The 19,528-nt window shown below is 37.3% G+C and overlaps 1 protein-coding gene across 2 annotated transcripts; it reads left to right on the top strand.

The window, feature by feature from the left end:
• Window positions 1-10,482: 10,482 nt before the first annotated feature.
• LOC120226920 (melanoma-associated antigen B10-like) lies at window positions 10,483-12,767 on the top strand. 2 transcript variants are annotated; one of them, XM_039225089.1, is made up of 3 exons: window positions 10,483-10,681; window positions 10,823-10,906; window positions 11,285-12,767. In XM_039225089.1, exon 3 carries the CDS (start codon window positions 11,346-11,348, stop codon window positions 12,387-12,389), a length of 1,044 nt encoding a protein of 347 aa, XP_039081020.1. In that variant the 5' UTR covers window positions 10,483-10,681; window positions 10,823-10,906; window positions 11,285-11,345; the 3' UTR covers window positions 12,390-12,767. The 2 variants fall into 2 exon arrangements, with proteins under 2 accessions (XP_039081020.1, XP_039081019.1); XM_039225088.1 differs by lacking the exon at window positions 10,823-10,906.
• Window positions 12,768-19,528: the final 6,761 nt, after the last annotated feature.

Raw genomic sequence — 19,528 nt, 5'->3', positions numbered from 1 at the left:
AACAGAAGTGATGAGGGTGGAGATACTTACTTTATTCCCAACCTTAATGGGAAAGCATTCAGTCTTCCACCATTAAGTCTAATATGAACTGTATGGTGTTTTTTTTTTTTTTTTAATACACTCTTCACCACCTTGAGAGAGTTACCTTGAGAAAATTCCTTTCTATTCTTAGTATGCTGTAAGGTTTTATGATGAACGAGAGCTGAATTTCGTCAATTTTTTTGCTTCAATTGATACAAGTATGTGGTTTTCAATTGCATTTATTTAATATTTATAGAATTTTTCAGGCTATCTATTTTAACTTGGTAGAGTTTAGACAGCTTGTAGCTTTCAAGGAATTAGATCATTTCTTTCTGAGTTATCAAATTTACATTTTAGAGAGGTTTATAATATTACTTTATATTCCTTTTAATGTCTCTTGGGTTTGTGGTAAAAATCCCCCTTTGTTTTCTGATATTGTTTGTATCCTCACAGGCTTTTCCTTGTCAGTCATGTTAGATGTTTATCATTTTTATGTTGTCTTTTGAAAGAACTAGTGTCTGGGGCACCTGGGAGAGTCAGTTGGTTAAGTGTCTGACTCTGGATTTCAGCTCAGGTCATGATTTCAGGTTTATAAGATTGAGTACCACATCGGATTCTGCACTGACAGTGTGGAGACTGCTTGGGATTCTCTCCTCTCTCTCTGCCCTTCCCCAGCTCATGTCCATGCTCTCACTCTCTCTCAAAGTAAATAAATAAACATTTTAAAAAAGAAAGAACAAGTGTTTGATTTTTATTAATTTTCTCTATTGTTCTTCTATTTTCAGTTGCATTGATTTCTGACCTTACTATGGCATATTTCCTAACATCTGCCTCCTTTTCTTGTTTCCTGAGAGGGAAGCTTGGATTATTGTTTTTCATATAAATATTTACTGATATACATTTTCCTCAAAGCATTCATTTATCTGCATTCTATTAATTTTTAAATGATTTATTTTCCTTTCCATTCAATTATATATTTTTAAATTTTTATTGAGAAATCCTCATGGGCTTACATATGATTTAGAAGTATATTGCTTCATTTTGCATTGTTTGGAAATTTTCCTGTTTTGTTTCTGGTATTGATTTGTAGAGTAATTCCATTGAGTGCAGAGAACATAATTTATACAATTTCAATTATTTTACATTGTTTGTAAATATTCCATGTATGCATAAAAAAACACATGCATTCTGTTGTAGTCAGGTCAAATTTTTTATAAGTGTTAACCAGATCCTTTTGTCTGATAGTGAGTGCTGTTCACTTCCATACCCTTGATGATTTTCTTCTAGTGGTTCTTTTGATTTCTGACAGAGGCATTGAAGACCCTAACTATAATCATGGCTTTATCTCTTTCTCCCTTCAGTTCTGTCAGTTTTTTAGCTATTTTGAAATTATACTTTTAGGTACCTGCACACTTAAGATTATTATATCTTTTTGGTGAATTGTCTTTTTTATTATTATTTAATATTCTCCTGACAATTTCTTTATTCTGAATTCATTTCTGCTCTCAATAGAGCCATTTCTGTTTTGGTTTGATTTCAGTTTGAATAACATCTTTTCCCATACTTTTACTTTTAACTTATATATACCACAAAATTTGAAGTGAGATTTTTGTAGACAGCAAGTGACTAGGTCATATATTTTTATTCATTCTACTAACTTCTAGTTTTTGTGATCTGACCATTTAGATTTAATATAATTATTGATATATCTGCCATTTTCTCTTTGTTTTCTATGCTTTACACTCTTCTGTTTCATCTTTCCTACCATTTTGTGGGTTACTTGAACATATTAATTTAAATAAAGTTATTGTAAATATTAAATTTTATTTAATTTAAATAAATAGTGGTTTAGGTATATTTCTTTTATTTTTTTTTTAATTTTTTTAAATGTTCACTTATTTTTGAGAGAGAGAGACAGAGACAAAGTGTGAGAGGCAGAGGGGTAGAGAGAGAAGAAGACACAGAAGCAGGCTTCTGACTCTGAGCTGTCAGCACAGAGCCTGACACGGGGCTCAAACTCACAAACTGCAAGATCAGGACCTGAGCCGAACTCAGACACTCAACGAACTGAGCCTCCCAGGTGCCCTGGTATATTTCTTTTAAAGTTTTCAATGGATGCTAAAGGGATTACAATATTAATATGTAATATCTCATTCTGCTAGTATCAACCTTTAATCACTTCATGTGGGATATAGAAACTTTACTACTATTAGGTCCTTTAATCCTCCCCATTTTATGAGAGAGCTGGCTTATGTATTTCTAATATATACATTGAGAACCACATTGGGCAACATTATAATTGCCCTTTTAATTGAGGTAAAATTTATATCACATAATTAGCCATTTTAAGCATAAAATTCAGTGGAATTTAGTGTATTAAAAATATTGTGTAACTACCACCACTTTATAGTTTCAAAATTTTCCTTACCCTAGGAAAATATTCTGTACCCATTAAATAAGAACATTCCACTATTCCCTTCCTTAACCCCTGGTAACTGCTAACATGCTTTTTGTCTTTATAAATTCATCTATTATGGATTCATCATATAATAGATTTTTAACAATATGTGATCTTTTGTGTCTGACTTCTTTCACTTAGCATAATGTTTTCGAGGTTCATCCACATTGTGGCATGTATCAATACTTTGTTCCTTGTTTATGGCTGAATAATATTCCATTGTGTGTATATATCATAATCTGCTTGTCCATTCATCCATTGATAGACATTTGATTTTTTCCACCTTTTGGCTATTATGAAGAATGGTGTTATCAGTATTTGTGTTCAAGTTTCTATGTGGACATATGTCACCACTTCTCTTGAATATATACCCAAGAGTTGAATTGCTGGGTCATATGGTATTTCTAAGTTTAACTGTTCAAAGAACTGCCAAACTGTTTTTCACACCAGTTACACAATTTAAATTCCCACCAGAAATGTATGAGGAATCTTATTTCTCCCCATCCTCTTTAACACTTGTTATTTTATTTTCCTTTTTAAAATATTAAAGCCATTCTAGTGAGTATGAAGTGATACTCATTTTGGTTTTAAATACCAATAATAATGTTGAGTACCTCTTCGTGGGCTTGATAGCCTTTTCTATATCTTCTTTGGAGAACTGTCCATTTAAATCTGTTGCCCATAATTTAATTGGGTTGTTTGTCTTTTTGTCCTTGAGTTGAAGAGTTCTTTACATACTCCAGATAGTAAACCCTTATCAGGTAAATGATTTACAAATGTTTTCTTTCATTTTGTAGGTTACATTTTCACATTCTTTATAATGTTCTTTGGGGTGCCTGGGTGGCTCAGTCGGTTAAGCGTCTGACTTCGGTTCAGGTCATGATCTCACGGTTCGTGGGTTCGAGCCCTGCGTTGGGCTCTGTGCTGACAGCTCACAGCTTGTAGCCTGTCTTTGGATTCTGTATCTTCCTCTCTCTCTGACCCTCCTGTGCTCACACTGTTTCTCTTTCTCTCTCTCAAAAAAAAAAAAAAATTACAGTGTTCTTTGACATTATGTGCATGGAGATTTTCTTTTTTAATTTTTATAAGTCTGATGTATTTTTTTCTTTTGGTGCTTTTACTTTGGTGTTAAATTTAAGATTCCACTGGCAATCTGATATCATGATTATTTACCACTATGTTTTTTTCTAATAGTTTTATAGTTTTTAATCTTATATTTAGGCCATTGATCCATTTTGAGTTAATTTTTATATAGGAGTAAGCTATGGGTCCCATTTCATTTTTTTGCACGTGGTTATCCAGTTGTCTTGCCACCATTTGTTGAAAAAAAAACACTATTTTTTCCACATTCAATATTTTTGACACCCTTATGGAACATAAACTGTAAACAGATGTTTGTATTTATTTCCAGGATCTCAATTCTAATACACTGTTCTATATGTCTGTCCTTATGACTGTACCACAATGTTTTGATTACTGTAGCTTTCTAATAAGTTTTCAAATAAACAAATGTGAGTTATCCAATTTTTTAATACTTTTTCAACACTTTTTTACTTTTTCAATACTTTATTGACTGGTGGGTATCAGTTGCAGTTCCATATAAATGTGATGACTGGCTTTTACATTTCTGCAAAAATTGCATTGAATGTAAGGATCATTTTGGGAAGTATTATCATCTCAACAATAGTTAAGGCTTCCAATCCATGAACATGGAGTGTTTTTCCATTTATTTAGGCCTTCTTTTCTTTTATTTTTTTTCAGAATGGTTCATATTTTTCAGTGTACATTCTTTCCTATCTTTGGTTAAGCTTATTCCTAGGTATTATATTCTTACTAATGCTATTGTAAATGGAATCATTTCCCTAATTTTTTTTTTCAGCTTTATTGCTTGTGAACTTATTTTTGTGTGTTGATCTGCAACTTTGCTGAATTCACGTATTAGCTTTAGTGATTTTTCTTTCTTTCTTTTTTTTTTTTTTTTGAAATTTGGGGGATTTTCTACATATATGGAATAATGTTATCTACAAATAGAGATAGTTTTGTTAACTCTTTCCCAATTTAGATGCCTTGTATTTCTTTTCTTTTTCTTTCCTAATTGCTCTGGCCAAGGCTTCTAGTATAATGTTGAATATCACTGATAAGGCCAACATCTTTGCCCTGTTCCTGATTTAGTGGTAAATCTTTCATTCCTTCTCCAATGAATGTGATGTTAACTATGGGGTTTTCAGAAATTCCATTTATAATGTTAAAGAAGTTCCCTTATATTCTTATATTCCTAGTTTGCTGAGTGTTTTTATTATGAAAGGGTGTTAGGGGCGCCTGGGTGGCTCAGTCGGTTAAGCATCTGACTTTGGCTCAGGTCATGATCTCACAGTTTGTGGATTCGAGCCCCGTGTCAGGCTCTGTGCTGACAGCTAGCTCAGAGCCTGGAGCCTGTTTTAGATTCTGTATCTCCCTCTCTCTATCTGACCCTCCCCAGCTCACACTGTCTGTCTCTGTCTCTGAGAAATAAATAAAACATTAAAAAATATGAAAGCATGTTAAATTCTGTCAAATGGTTTTGCTGCTGAGATGACCATTATTTTCCCTTTGTTATTATAATTTGGTCATACTACATTGACTGATCTTCTTATGTTGAACCAGAGTTGAATAAACCCCAGTCAATCCTTTTCATGTGTTGTTTGTTTCCATTTACTATTATTTTGTTCAAGATTTTTACATCTATATTCATAAGGGATATTCATTATATTTGTGTGCTCATTAAGAAAGATGTATAATTTTTATTTTATGTACTTGTCTTTTAAATTATATAAGAAACAAGAGTAATTACTACATATATATTATATCAAGAATACAATAATGCTGGTTTTTATATTTACCTGTGTTTACTGGTAATCTTTATCTTTTCATATGGCTTTTAATTATTGTACAGTGTCTTTTAATTTCAGCCTGATTGATTTCAGCATTTCTTGTAATGACAAACTCTCTTAGGTGATTGAATATCTTATCTTTAGTTCTTTGGATTTTTATCATACACAGTCTAATTATGTGCTAATTATAAAAGCTGTGTTTCCTATTTTCCAATCCCTATCCCTTTTATTTCTTATTATTCCCATTTCTATGTCATGTAAAATTTTTATTAAAATGTTGTGTAGAAATCGCAATAGCAGGTATACCTGTCTACTTTTCAGTTTCTAAGTAAAAGCTTTTAAAATGTCTACATTATGTATGTCATTTTCTGTTTGTGTTTCTGTTTGTTTTGTCTTTGGTAGATATCCTTTATCTAATCTGATAACATATCCTCTTTATCATAAATGAATGCTGACTTTAATAAAATATCTTTCTGTATCAATTTAGATACGATTTTTCTCATTTAATCCGTAAATGCCAATGTGGTATGGTGGTCCTAGATCTATTTGCCCTCAGAACTGTTCCTCACCCTTCCTCTGCTCTATTCTCTATTATACAGGGGTTGAATCTGTAAATCCTAGCCTCTCCAATATTTGGCTGTCATCGCATTTCAGGCCAAAAAAAAAGTTACTAAAAAGAGGTTTCAGCCTTGAAATGCAGGAGAAATTCAAGTTTTTTTTTTTTTTTCTTTCTCCTTTTCTGCATCAGGTGGCTTCTCCTTCAATGACTGCATCTTTTCCTTGGCTCTAGTCCGCATCATACTGGCCCACTATAGTTACAGATCTTGTTGATATAAACTCCTAGGCTCCAGGAGCCTAAAGTTGGGAGTGACATTCTCAAATTGCTGAATATTAGGTTTTGTGTCCCTTCATTATGTGACTTTTTCATCCTTTGAGTAACCAATATATCACATTAAATTCTTTTTGTAAATATATATAGAGAGAATTTTCTGTGTCTCTGGGCAAGTCTTGACTGTTACATGTGGCCAATTATATTTACTTTTCTAGCACATGGCATAGAAAATATATTCAAATTGTAAATTTTAAAAGAATATACAGGCAGATGGGGGTGGAGGGGAGGGGAAGGGGGGTGATGGGCATGGAGGAGGGCACTTGTGGGGATAGCACTGGGTGTTATATGGAAACCAACTTGATAATAAACTGTTAAAAAAGATAAAAAATAAAACAAATAAAACTAAAAAAAAAAAAGAATATACTTAAAACTCTGTAACACTCTCTGTGAGATAAGCCCAAATGGCATTAAGAGGGATGACTATAGTCTTAAATAGATCTATTAGGAAGCAAGAAATATTCATAACACCTACACAGTTCAAAAAGATAATGAATAGCATATTAAACCTAAAGAATATACCACATTAACAAAATGAAAGATAAAAATCATATGATCATCTCAATAGATGCAAAAATGGCATTTGACAATTCAAAATCCATTTATGGTAAAAACTCTGAACAAAGTAGGTGTATAGGGAATGTACCTTAACATAATAAAGGCTATATGTAACAAATCCACAGGTAACATCATACTTAAGTGGTAAAAAACTGAAAACCTTTCCTGTAAGATCAGGAACAAGACTAAGATGTTCACTGTTATTGCTTTTATTTCACATAGTATTATAAGTCTTAATCACAGCAGTTAGGCAAGGGGCAAAAGGTATCCAAATTGGAAAGGAAGAAGTAAAACTGTCGTGGATGCTACATATAGAAAACCCTGAAAACTCAACCAAAAAAGTTTAGAATGAATAAATTAATTCAGTAAAGTTGTAGGATACAAAATCAATATAAAGAAAATTGTTGAATTTCCATACACCAATAATAAACTAGAGAAATAAAGAAAAACGATCTTGTTTATAATCACACCCAAAAGAATAAAATACATAGGACTATATTTAGCCAAAGAGGTGAAAAACCGGTATTCTGAAAACTATAATACATTGATGAAGAAAATTGAAGCTGACATAAATAAATAGACATAAAAGACCCCAAATATCCAACAATCTTGATAAAGAAGAACAAACTTGTAAGTAATACATGCCTAGATTTTGACTTATACTACAAGGCTATAATAATCAAAACAGTATGGTACTGACACATTTTCTTTACCCATTTATCTGTTGATAAACCCTTAGGTTGCTTCCATATTTTGGTTATCGTGAATAATACTGCAATGAATACGGGGGTGCAAATATCTCTTCAAGATCTTGAGTTCAATTCCTCTGCATAAATATCCAGGAGTGGGATTGCACACACTTAAATTTTTGTTAAGAGAGTAGATCAAATGTTATATATTCATCTTTTTTCTTACCACAATAAAAAAAAAACCATGTTTTTAAACTTTAAAATACAAGTTAAATGGATTGGTTCCTGGAGAAACATAATTGAGTAAATTTTTCCAAGCAGGAACAGAGAACTTCAGTCGTATAATACAAACTGAAACTGTAGTCTACATTCTAGCCCCCTCAAAATATTCTAAGACCAGTCAGATTTGGAATCTAGTCACACCAAATGGTTATGGAAAAACTAATGGCCATCTTACATAAACTCTTCCAAATCATACAAAAAGATGGGATATTAGTAAACTCATTTTAACAGGTATGCCGACCTTGACACAAAGACCACATAAGGATACCCAAAGAAAAAATAACTTGAGGCAGGCTCAGTCACATAGACGGATCTATCCTAAGTAAATTTATGGTAAATCCAATGTAGCAGTGAATAAAAAGACTGAGTTCAAGAGCTACAAAGATATTAAAATATTAAAAAAAACTGCCAATTGGAATTTCCCTACATTAATAGATTAAAGAACAAAGTACATTTGATCATGTCTAGGGGTGGATAAAAAGTCTTTTAAAAATATTTAGCACCAATTCATGGTAAAGAAAGTTTTAGCAAAATAACATTTGAAGAGACTTTCCACTTCCTAAAATCTACAGCAAACTTACATAAATGTGAAATGTTAGAAGCATTCCCATCAAAGATAGGACAAAGACACAGATTCTATGGTACTGTACCTTCTATTTAAAAGTGGATGGGAATATTTGACTAGAGGAGTAAGAGTAGCAAAATAAACAAGAAAAAGGAATATTGATATGATTGAGATAATAAATGGTGACAATATGATCCTTAATTGGAAAATCTAAAGGAATCTGCACAAAATACTCAAATAAAAAAAGATACTCCAAAGCTGTTGTATAGAAGATCACCAAAATTGGCAGCCTAGCCACAGAAAATCAATAACTAGTTAGGATAATTAATAGAAAATATCCCAATAACAACAGCAGCAATATCCAAAATGTATCCAAAAATAAACCTAATAAAAATGTACACAATCTTTTTGGAGCCAGCTATAAGTATGTACTGAAATATTTAGAGAAAGAAGTCCCAAATAAATAGAGGAGTACACTATGTTTATTCATGGGAAAAAATAATTTTGTAAAGATGTCATTCTCCTTAAATTAATTACTGATTTAAATACGGACTGCTATGTACTGAATTGTGCCATTTCCTCAACCTCCAGTTCAGATATTGAAGCCTTAATCCCCAAGATGACTGTATTTGGAGATACTTTAGGGAGGCTAGTAAGGTTAAATAAGGTTAAAAAAGGTGACACCCTAATCTAATAGGGCTGATATTAGAAGAGGAAGAAACACAAGCAATCACTGTCTATCTGTGCATTTAGAGAAGAGTCCATGTGAGGACACATCAAGAAGGTGCCCAAATGCAAAGCCAGGAAGTGAGCTCATACCAGAAATTGAACGTGCCCTCACCTGTATCTGGGGCTACTAGCCTTTAGAACTTTGAGAAAATAAATTCTTATTATTAAGACACCCAGCTTGCGGTATTCCGTTATGGCAGCCTGAGCATGCTAATACACTGCCTCACATACAGTTTCCAAAATGATATCAGACTCATGCTGCTGTTTCCTAAAATCAACCCTAAAGAAACTCTGAAAGGGAGAATGAAATAACAGTATTATCAAAAGCAAAACACCATAGATGAGAAATCCCTGAAAGAAACTAAGCCTGTGTTGAACCTGAACCTGTATGTGGGCAGGTGGGGGTTCCTGAAGTTGGAACTGTCCTGTAGCCTACAAAACAGGATTGGTCAGAGGAAATATTTTAAGTTCAGCCTTTGATTCTTCCACAGTGCCCTGGGACAATGAACTTCTACTGCTTTAGTGAAGGGAGCTCAGACTGCTCCTCAGAGGCTGAATGGCCAAGAGCATGTGGGTAATATTAGGACAGCATCAAACTATGAGGTTGTTTGAAACTGTGTGAGTTCAAAGACTGTGCAATAATCACCTGAAACCTCTTAGGAGGGTAGGGACCAGACTTTTTTTTTTTTTTAATACTATAATCAAATACAAGGAATAGAAAGAACAAATCACACTTAAGAAGGGTAGGTAATCTTTAATGGAAAAAAAAACATAGATACACACAGACTTGTCAAAGATGTAAATATATTTCTTATTACAGATGAGGCTCAAAAATAAAATAAAAATTACTGCATTGGACTGAGCAATGTCAGACAATATCAACAGATCTGAGTCTCACAAAATCATGCAGCTCCTTAGAAAATAGATCTTTTAGAGTAGAAGGTTCCCAAGTCTAAGTCTGGGTGGCAAACAAACACTATGGGTATTTCTCATCTTACAGCCCACCACCCGAACTACGACCCTGCCTTACACTACAGCTTCCCCATCTCAGATCTGGCTGGGGACTCAGCAATTTTCTGCAAGATCTGCAGTAGGGAAGCTACTCAGAGCTTTCAGAGAGTTGGTATTTCCCAGGGGAGGACACCCCACTCCCTGCCTCCACCCTCAGGACAGATGGGACAACACCCCCCAGAATGGAGAAGCCTGCACACAGCCCTACCCCTGGAGCAGAGGTGTCAGCGTGAGGTACTGACTTCCACCTCTAGGGTCGCAGGTCTGAGGAGTGCAGCCTCGGGTCTGCAAACGAGATAGGCATTGCTGAGGGTCAAGGTGACGATCCTTCCTTAGAACTGTGGGAATACGTAGAACAAAGGAAACCTCACAGAACCCTGTCCAATCCACGATCCATCCCCGCGCTACGCTACGAGACCCCGAGGACTGGCTGTTAATCCCAACGGCTACGAGACCCCGAGGACTGGCTGTTAATCCCAACGCCCCCTCAATTCCGTCAAAGGGTCTCAGAGAAAGAAGACTGATCTGAGGCTGGTGGACTCGGATCAAGAGGGAAGAATCTCTGACGCTATTCGGAGTCAAGGAGAGGAGCCTGAGTGAGGACTGAAGGTATTCTCAATCCCACACAGGGTCCTACCCTTGCAATCTACCCTGGGAAGCCCCGAGCAGGGTTGTTACCTCCAGGAGATGGGGGGCTTGGTCTGATGGGAGTGGGTACATGGGTGAGCACTGAAAACTCTAATCATCCAGGACAGTGGGGATCCCACAAAACTCTGCTCCTGTTCTCAGCTCTGGAAGGCTCTTCCTCATTTGTTCTGCAAGAATCTCAGGAAGGTAATGTCACTGGTGTAGAGTTTAGCTTCAGAGCTGCTGAGGGGAGGAGGCCCCGGGCCCTGCCAATAGTTGACAGGATGATCCTAAATGTGAAGTGAGAATTCTCCATCTCAGAACAGAGGGAACCACACAGAAGCTATAATCTGCCAGCCCTTGCTCTTGGCCACCGAGTCGACCCGGCAGGACTGGCAGCTGCAGTCTAAGGCACACTCTAACTTCTTCTGCAGTGTTCTCAGGGGCACACACTGATTAAAAAAGAGGCCCTGTGCAGCCTTAGAGCAGTGCTCTCAGGGAAGCCTGGGGAAGTGGCTTTGGTTAAAGCCAAGGTGGAATGTCCCTACTGAAGGTGCACACACAATCTCATTCTCCCTCCTCCAGGTGCCCTCATTGCCTGCCCTCCTGCCAACATTAATGCCTACTGTCTCCGACCAGTGTCACCATGCCACGGGGGCAGAAGAGTAAGCTTCGTGCCCGTGAGAAACACCGTCAGGCCCGGAACGAGGCTCAGTGTGTCCAGGAAGCTCAGGCTGCTACAGCAGAGGAAGAACGGCTCCCCACTTCCCCCTTTCCTCCTTCTGATAGTAATGCCCAGAGCTCCTCAGCTACTGGGTCAGGTAGAAAATCCCAGAGGTTTGGGAAAGCCCCATCCACTACCACTACTTCTGCAGGTGTTTCACACGCAAGATCTGATAAAGGTGCCAAGAGCCAAGATGAGGAAAGAGCAAGCACCTCTCAGGCACAGCCCAGCACTGATCATTACCGTAGAACCCGTTTAGATGACAAGGCAATTCTATTGGTACAATTCTTGCTGCGCAAATATAACATGAGGGAGCCCATAACAAAGGAAGACATGATTAAGCAGGTCATCAAAAAGCACAAGGTTCATTTCCCTGAGATCCTTAGGAAAGCCTCTGAGCTAATGGTGCTGGCCTTTGGCATTGATATAAAGGAAGTCGACCCTACCAATCACTCCTATGCCCTTATCAGCAAATTGCAGCGCAGCGGTGATGACAGGCTGAGGGGTGAGGAAATCATGCCCCAGACTGGCCTCTTGATGACTGTTCTCTGTGTGATTTTCATAAAGGGTAACTGTGCCACTGAAGAGGATATCTGGGAAGTGCTTAATGTGATAGGGATATATGCTGATAGGAAGCACTTCATCTATGGGGATGCCAAGAAGCTCATCACTAAAGATTGGGTGCAGGAAAGGTACCTGGAGTACCGCCAGGTGTCCAACAGCGATCCTCCATGCTATGAGTTCCTGTGGGGTCCACGAGCCCACGCTGAGACCAGCAAGATGAAAGTCCTTGAATTCTTGGCCAAGGTCCATAATACTGTCCCCAGTGCCTTCCCATCCTGGTATGAAGAAGCTTTGCAAGATGAGGAAGAGCGAGCCCGTGCCAGAGTTATAGCTCTGGTTCGTACCGGTGCCTTGGCCACTGGGCCTTCCAGGGTCAGTTTTGGCAGCTTCTCCCACCTGTAGTGAAATCTGAAGCACTTTCCTCACTTTGTGTTTGAAGTAGTGTGAGGGCTTAGGTGGTTAGCTAGAGGGGACATAGTGCATATCGTACATTCTACATGAATAACTTACAAATTTCTCTCTTGTTGAAAGTTATCAAATGTTTCAAAAAGTTTAATTGGCTTCACAATGTGTTACATATTTGATGTTTATGAGGTTTAAGAGTATGAGTTTTGTTATGTTCTAAAACAAATTTGTAACCTTCCATCTTATTTAGTGATCTGGAATAAGAAAACATAGCATTGGAATAGCCATTTTTTTCAAAATGTGAAAGAAATTAGCAACAAAATAGCTGGAATCAAAAAATAGAGAAAAAAGTAAAAGATGGTCAATTTTTTTCTTTATTCCTTGTACTCTGCTCTTCTGTAAAATAAAATTTACATGCCTGAATTTTCTTTATTCAAGAATGTACGAGAAAATAAATCATAATAAATTGCTCACTGGCTTTTTTTATTCTTCAAACATTAAATGAGCATCTGCTCTTTGGAAGACTCCATATTAGTATGGAGGGTGGTAAGAAAAAGAAGATGGAGCCATTCCCCATAAAAGGAAGATGGTGAGATAGACAAAATAGAAGGATGAGGTGGATGGGAAGGGGAGTTCAAGACGAGAGCAGTTAAATGTAAATATCCTGAAGCAAGACAATTAGAGGCCTTGGGAAACTTCAAATCCTTCAATGGGAGATAATTCTAAGTTAAGATGGGTAGTTGGCTGGAAGAGGGTGCAAGGGTGGTCAGGGTTAGGAGAGGGTGCAACAGTAGCAGGTCGGGGGAAGGTATGAGGGTGGTGGGGGAGAGGGAGGTTGTGAGGTGGTAGAGGTTGCCAGGTGGTGGGTTGGTGGGGTGGTGCAAGAGTGTTGGGTTATGAGGGAAGGTTGTGAGGTGGTGGAGGGTATGAGGTGGTTGGGTGGAGTGAGTTCAAGGGTGGTGGGAGGGAGAAGGATGTGAGGGCAGTGAGCAAGGGCCAGACCCTTGGGTGGTATGTCTCAGAGTTGAGAAACTGAGCCTCCAATGGATAACTGCTTTTAGTAGTTACTTTGTGATCATGGATAAACCAGACACACATCTCTACCTGGTAGTGATGGAAGATGTCCTGTGCTCTGGACCCAATGCAGGTGAACACATCACACAAACTAGGTATTTTATCCATATTATCACCAGAGGGTTTCTGATAAACAAGGGTAATACTTCCTTGAGGCTAGATGCCAAGCAAGCCATATTGGACTGTCACTCTTTGCCATGGGATGGGAGAAACAGAGCCTGCTCCATTCAAAGGGCATTTAACTAGGTTATCTTGAGTAAAATTTAGCAAACCACTTATAAGGGAGGGTTTGATTTTGGTAGGGATTAAATTAATAAAAATAGGGGTGATTTGGATCAAATGGCAGCTGGGAAGGAGGGGAGGAGTTGGCTCTTAACATAAATTTTAGGAGCTTTGAGTTGCATCCAGATGGGGAAGATTCCCCAACATCCAAATTGAATAGCATATCCTCTAAGTGGGATGATTTACTAGGGTACTTTTTCTTGCTAAGCAGAATTTTTGGCTGACTTGGTATACAGTATCCTACAGCACTGCATATTCTCAGACATCTCCTAGATTACAAGAACAAACAAAACAAAAAAACAAAAATCTCAACAGGAAGTTTGGCATTATCTAAGTTCAAAAAGGTCATAACAATAATTGTCATTCTTTAAAGTTTCAAAGTACACCAGTCACTGTGCCATGTGCTTCACATACATTGTACACATTCTAACAGTCCTAGAAGACAATGCTTATAAAACCCATTTCACTGATGAAGAATTTAAGACTCATAGGGTTTGGTGATGTGTTCAGTTCACACAATGAGTGACAGAGCTAGGTCTCAAGCTCTGGTCTGATTGCTCTGGAGCCCACACAGTGCCATTCCTCCCAGCCTGAGGCCAACCTTCTGTCTCTTAATTACTTTCTCTTCTCACTATCATACTGATGTCTCTCAAGCAATGAAAGAAGCACCCTGTGGCCAAAGTACTAAAAGCAGGCCAAAAGAAGAAAGGTAAAAGTGAGAATCAGGCACAATTTGGGGACTGTCCCTGGTATTCAATTCCCTAGGATCTCCTGGCCCCTCACCCCAGGGTCCCTTGAGAGCTTGAGAGCTGGCTCTCTGTCCTGGTCTCCGCACAAGTGTCCAGTCCTGGCATTTTCCTGAATGACTGCTCCCTCCCCTGGATCTTCCCCAGTGGGCCCTCATGTCCAAACTGGGACCTATCCTTCAGGCCAGGTCTCTTCTGGGTCCTCCTGTGGAGGCTGCGCCCTGCTCCTGGGGGATCAGACAGTCCTCAGGCCGCGCCATCCCCTGATTTACAGCATTCCAACTCCCTGCTCCCCCATTCTGCCCCCTGGCCCCACTCTGACAGCAACTGCCTTTCCGTGTAATTCTGGCAGTGAGGTTTCAGACACCTCCTGACCTCCATCCCCCACCCCAGGTGTCTCCATCACATTCACAAAGTATTTTCAAGTCTGCTGGTGACTGGAGTCTGATTTTGCGCAGAGCCTTCTGTTTCTTGAGACATAACCCTTAAGCTAGAGAGGCGGTTTTGGAAACCACCCTTATATTTGCAATAGAGCTTTAATGAGCTTTATTATTTACCCTGTTGGTCAAAACCAAAGCCTCCTCCTTAAGTAGTAGATGAGAAGAGGTTCATGGAAGTCACTGTGTAAACACACATGTACATAGACAGAATTCCTAAAACCCAGGAGTTTTTCTAGGAGGTAGAAAATGGTTCTATGGCAGTTATGCTACCCTTGATAAGAAAAAGTTAACATTGTTCTACTGTCTCTTCTATGTTTTCCCATGAGGAAAATTTTACTTTATTTTTAATTTGTTTTTGTTGCTGTTGTGGCTTTAGGTTACAGTGCAAATACTCTTATAGTCCCCAAATTCTAACAAAATGGTAAGTAACAATTCCCCTTCCTTACTACCTCCCTCCAAAATTCATCTCTCTTTTGGGAAGTAACAGCAATGAAAAATGTGTGTGTTACCTTAAAATTTATTCTAGACTTTCCCTTATATAGATGTGTTATAAAATCAAATTGTGAGTTTTTAATATGGATAGATAACAATGTACATATTGTTTTGCCTCCTGCCCTTGTCACTTGCAGGAGGATCTTTCCATGAGATCAGCTATAGATCCACCTCACTCTTTTAATTCCTCCAAGTATTCTAAAGTTCATATGTGCCATATTTAACTTAACCATTCTGCTCCTGATGGACACATAAATGGTTTCCCATACACTGCTATGATTACTAGAACTGATATCAACATCACTGAGCATGAATTCTTGGGCAAATATGCATGTTTTCTTATAGGAAAAACAGAACAAAGAGTAAATTGGATTAAAGTAGAAAAATGTGGTGACTGTAAATTTTTATAAATATTGCTGAAATTCTATTCTAATAAAGCAATGCTGATTCATACTCTCACCTTTAATGCATGTAAATAATTTATACTCTCATAGGCATTTATTTTATCAACTTTAAAAATTTTGGTCAAACTTTTGGGTGAAAATATATTGTCTCACAGTTATTTTAATTTCCCTGTTTTCTAAGTAGGTTGAGCAGAAAATTAACTTAATCTCTCATCCATAGAAAGCGGGATTTCTTCAGTGATGCTTTTGAGTACCAGAAGTCCCCTGGGCATGTTTTAAAATTCTGAAATGTCAATAAGCCTTTTCCCTTTACTTTGAGGAAGAAGGATTTGACCAGAATAATCAGGTGCCAGGCAATGGGTCCAGACAGAACACTCTTATCTAGTGAGGAACATCAGGAGCACTTGGGGACACTTCCAATCAGTAGAGTATAGGAGAGTGACTGTGAAGTCCAGAGAGCACACACAGGTCCTTGAAGGGCAGGATTCCATGACACAATCAGTATTTAACTGTTATACAGTGGTTATAAACATTTTAGACATAAGACCTCTGATTCTAATTTAAGCCTTCCCAGAAATCCAATCCATGATTTGAAGGCAGAAAAATGTGTGTGAAGAAGGGACTGTAAGTAAGCCCACTGTCCCATCCACTCGGCACCCTTTCATGCTTCTCAGGGGTGTGGGCCTTGAAACTCAAACTCTGAAGTTCCCTAAGCACTGATAGGAAATCTTGGTGCTAAAAAAAACCCTTCTATGATTCTTGTGGGTCCTGCTTGTAAACTTTGTAAATTGGGACCAAAGTAGCATTTAGTGTGTAGCTAATCTTGCCTCACTATTGAGACAAATCACTTCTGAGTGCTCTGTCTGATGGCCCATGAATTCTGTGGTTTCCCAAGCTGACTGATGGCAGGAACTACTGCCAGTCTTGTGTGAGCTCCAGAATTCAAGCAGCTCTCTTCTACTGGATACTTTGTATTGTGAATTCTAGACACTTTGGCCTCCCTTAATTCCAAACTCCATCTCTTCAACTCACGGAAATGGCAAGCTCTGTCTGTGTTTCCCCAACTTGCACCAAATTCTGGAAATTCTTTTAATGCTGTAAGCTGAAGCAATCATAGGGCTCACTTCTTATGATTCCCAAATCTCAATGATCATTCTTCTTCATTACCTTGTGTACAGGATCTTGCAAACCACTGTTCCATATATTTTTCATCTCTTTTGTTTTTGTTGTTCTTGTTTTTTATGGCATGAGGGTAAATAAAGTCCTTGCTGCTAATTTTGATGGGAAGCAGAACTTGAACCTTTAACAGTTTTGTATAAGTGGAACTATACAATACGTTCTCTTTTGTGTCTGACTCCTTTCACTTAGTATGTTTTTGACCTTCATCCATGTTGTAGCATGTAAAAGAGGTTTTTTTTTCCCCTTTCCTTATTGAGTAATTTGACTTTACTGAGTCGTCTTCCATGGTATGTGGTATTCCAAAATTTGTATGCACATTTATGAAGATGGTCATTTGGGTTGTTTCCAGTTTCATGATGGAATAGATATGCTATGAACGTTCATGTACAAGCCTTTTTTGTAGGTATGTTTGCATTTCTCTTGGGTAAATTTTTAGAAGTGGAATTTCTGGGCCATAAGGTACCTACCTTATTAAAGGTATTATTAAATACCTACCTTATTAAATTATGTTTAATTTTATGAGAGACTACTAGAAGAATTTCCAAAGTGCTTGTAATATTTTTCACTCAAACAAACAATGCATATGTGTTTAGGGTGTTTGGCATCTTCACTAACATTTTATGGCATCAATCCTTTTATTTTTAGCCATTCTAGTGGGTAGTTGATTTTGTCTTACTGTGGTTTTAATTTCAATGTTCCTGATGTGCTTGAATACTTTTCAAGGGCTTATTGGTTCTTTAATTAACTTCCTTTGTGAAGTGTCTGTACAAGTTTTTTTTTACCCATTTTTATTATTTGTTTTTATTATTGAGTTGTTGAAATTGTTTACATATTCTGGATATAAGTCCTTTCTCAGATATATGTATTGTTCATAACTTAAATAAGTTGCTGGTTTGCTTATGTATTGATTTTCTTAATGGTATCTTTTGTTTAGCAGATTTTTTACTTTTGTTCAATTTTTTAAATCATCTTTTTCTTTTACTGTTAATATTTTTTGACTGTTGTCTAAAAATTCTTTGACTACTTGCAGCTCACAAAGATATTCTCCTATGTTGCCTTCTAGAAGCTTTCTTAAAAAGTTTTTAAACTTCTTAAAAGTTAGTTAACATACAGTGTTATATTAGTTTCAGGTGTACAATATAGTAATTTAACACTTACATACATCACTTTGTGCTCATCCTAACAAGTGCCCTCCTTAATCTCCATCATCTATCTCACCCATCCACCCACCCACCTTCCCTCTAGTAACCATCAATTTGTTCTTTATAGTTAAGAGTCCGTCTCTTGGTTTGCCTCTCTCTGTCTCTTTTTCCCCTTTGCTATTAATTTTTATTAAAACTGTTTAATTTTACCTATAGGTTTTAGGTTTATTATCCAGTACAAATTAATTTTTTGTATGGATTTAGGTTGTGGCCAACATTCATGTTCACCCAGTTTACCAACACCATTTGTTGAAAAGATTTTCATTTCCCCATTTGTTGAACATTACTTGCCAAATATGATTTTAGTTCTGCATTCTTTATTCTGTTTCACTAATCTATTTGCCTGTCTTTAGGACAATAACAGACTTGTCTACTGGATCTTTATCATAAATATTGAAGCCGATCAGTATAGGTACACTAACTTTGTTTTCCTTTTTCAGGATTCATTAGCTGACACATTAACTTTTACTTTCCATATAAATTTTGGAATCAGCTTGTTGAGTTTTATAAAAGTCAGCTGTAATTTTAAAGAGAATTATTTTGAATCTATGGGATGATTTTTGTTTCTTCTTTTAGTTTCAATTTCCCTATTCAAATTTTTTGTTGCTCTTTCAATATGCTTCTGTTTCCTTTAAATCCTGGACACATTTATGATAGGTGTTTTAAAATCCTTGTTTACTATTTTATTGATCTCTGATTTTTCTCCTGATTATAAGTTACATTTTCCCTCTTATGGATCATATTTGCCTGCTTCCTCACATGCCTAGTAGTTTTTTATTGTATTATGAGCATTATGGGTGTTAAATTCTGAAGGCCTAGATTTTGTTATTTTCCTTAATAAAAAAATCAGGCAAGGGGTACCTGAGTGGCTCAGTGAGTCAAGTGCCTGACCCTTGACTTTGGCTAAGGTCATGATCCCACACTTCATGAGGTTGAGCCCTGTCTCAGCCTCTGCACTGACACCACAGAGCTTGCTTAGGATTCTCTCTCTCCCTCTATCTCTGACCCTCACTCGCTCCCTCCCTCTCTCTCTCTCTCTCTCTAAAATAAATAAACTTAAAAGAAAAGTTTGGAGTGCGGCTCAGTTGGTTAAGTGTCTGACTTCGGCTCAGGTCATGATCTCATGGTTTGTAAGTTCAAGGCCCGCGTCAGGCTCTGTCTGACAGCTCAGAACCTGGAGCCTGGTTTGGGTATTCTGTGTCTCCTCCTCTCTCTGCCCCTAACCCACTTGTGCTCTGTCTCTCTCTGTCTCATAAAAATAAATAAATGTAAAAAAATTTTTTTTTAAAATTCAAGCAAGAACTTTATTTATCTATC

This window comes from Hyaena hyaena, unplaced genomic scaffold (genome assembly GCF_003009895.1).
Source record: "Hyaena hyaena isolate Hyena2069 unplaced genomic scaffold, ASM300989v1 scaffold_1903, whole genome shotgun sequence".
NCBI classification, from domain to species: Eukaryota; Metazoa; Chordata; class Mammalia; order Carnivora; family Hyaenidae; genus Hyaena; species Hyaena hyaena.
The sequence above is the reverse complement of the archived record's forward strand: the minus strand, read 5'-3'. Positions and strand labels throughout refer to the sequence as shown.

Coding starts and splice junctions, on each gene's coding strand:
- LOC120226920 (XM_039225088.1), top strand. CDS start 11,346: ATGCCACGGGGGCAGAAGAGTAAGCTTCGTGCCCGTGAGAAACACCGT.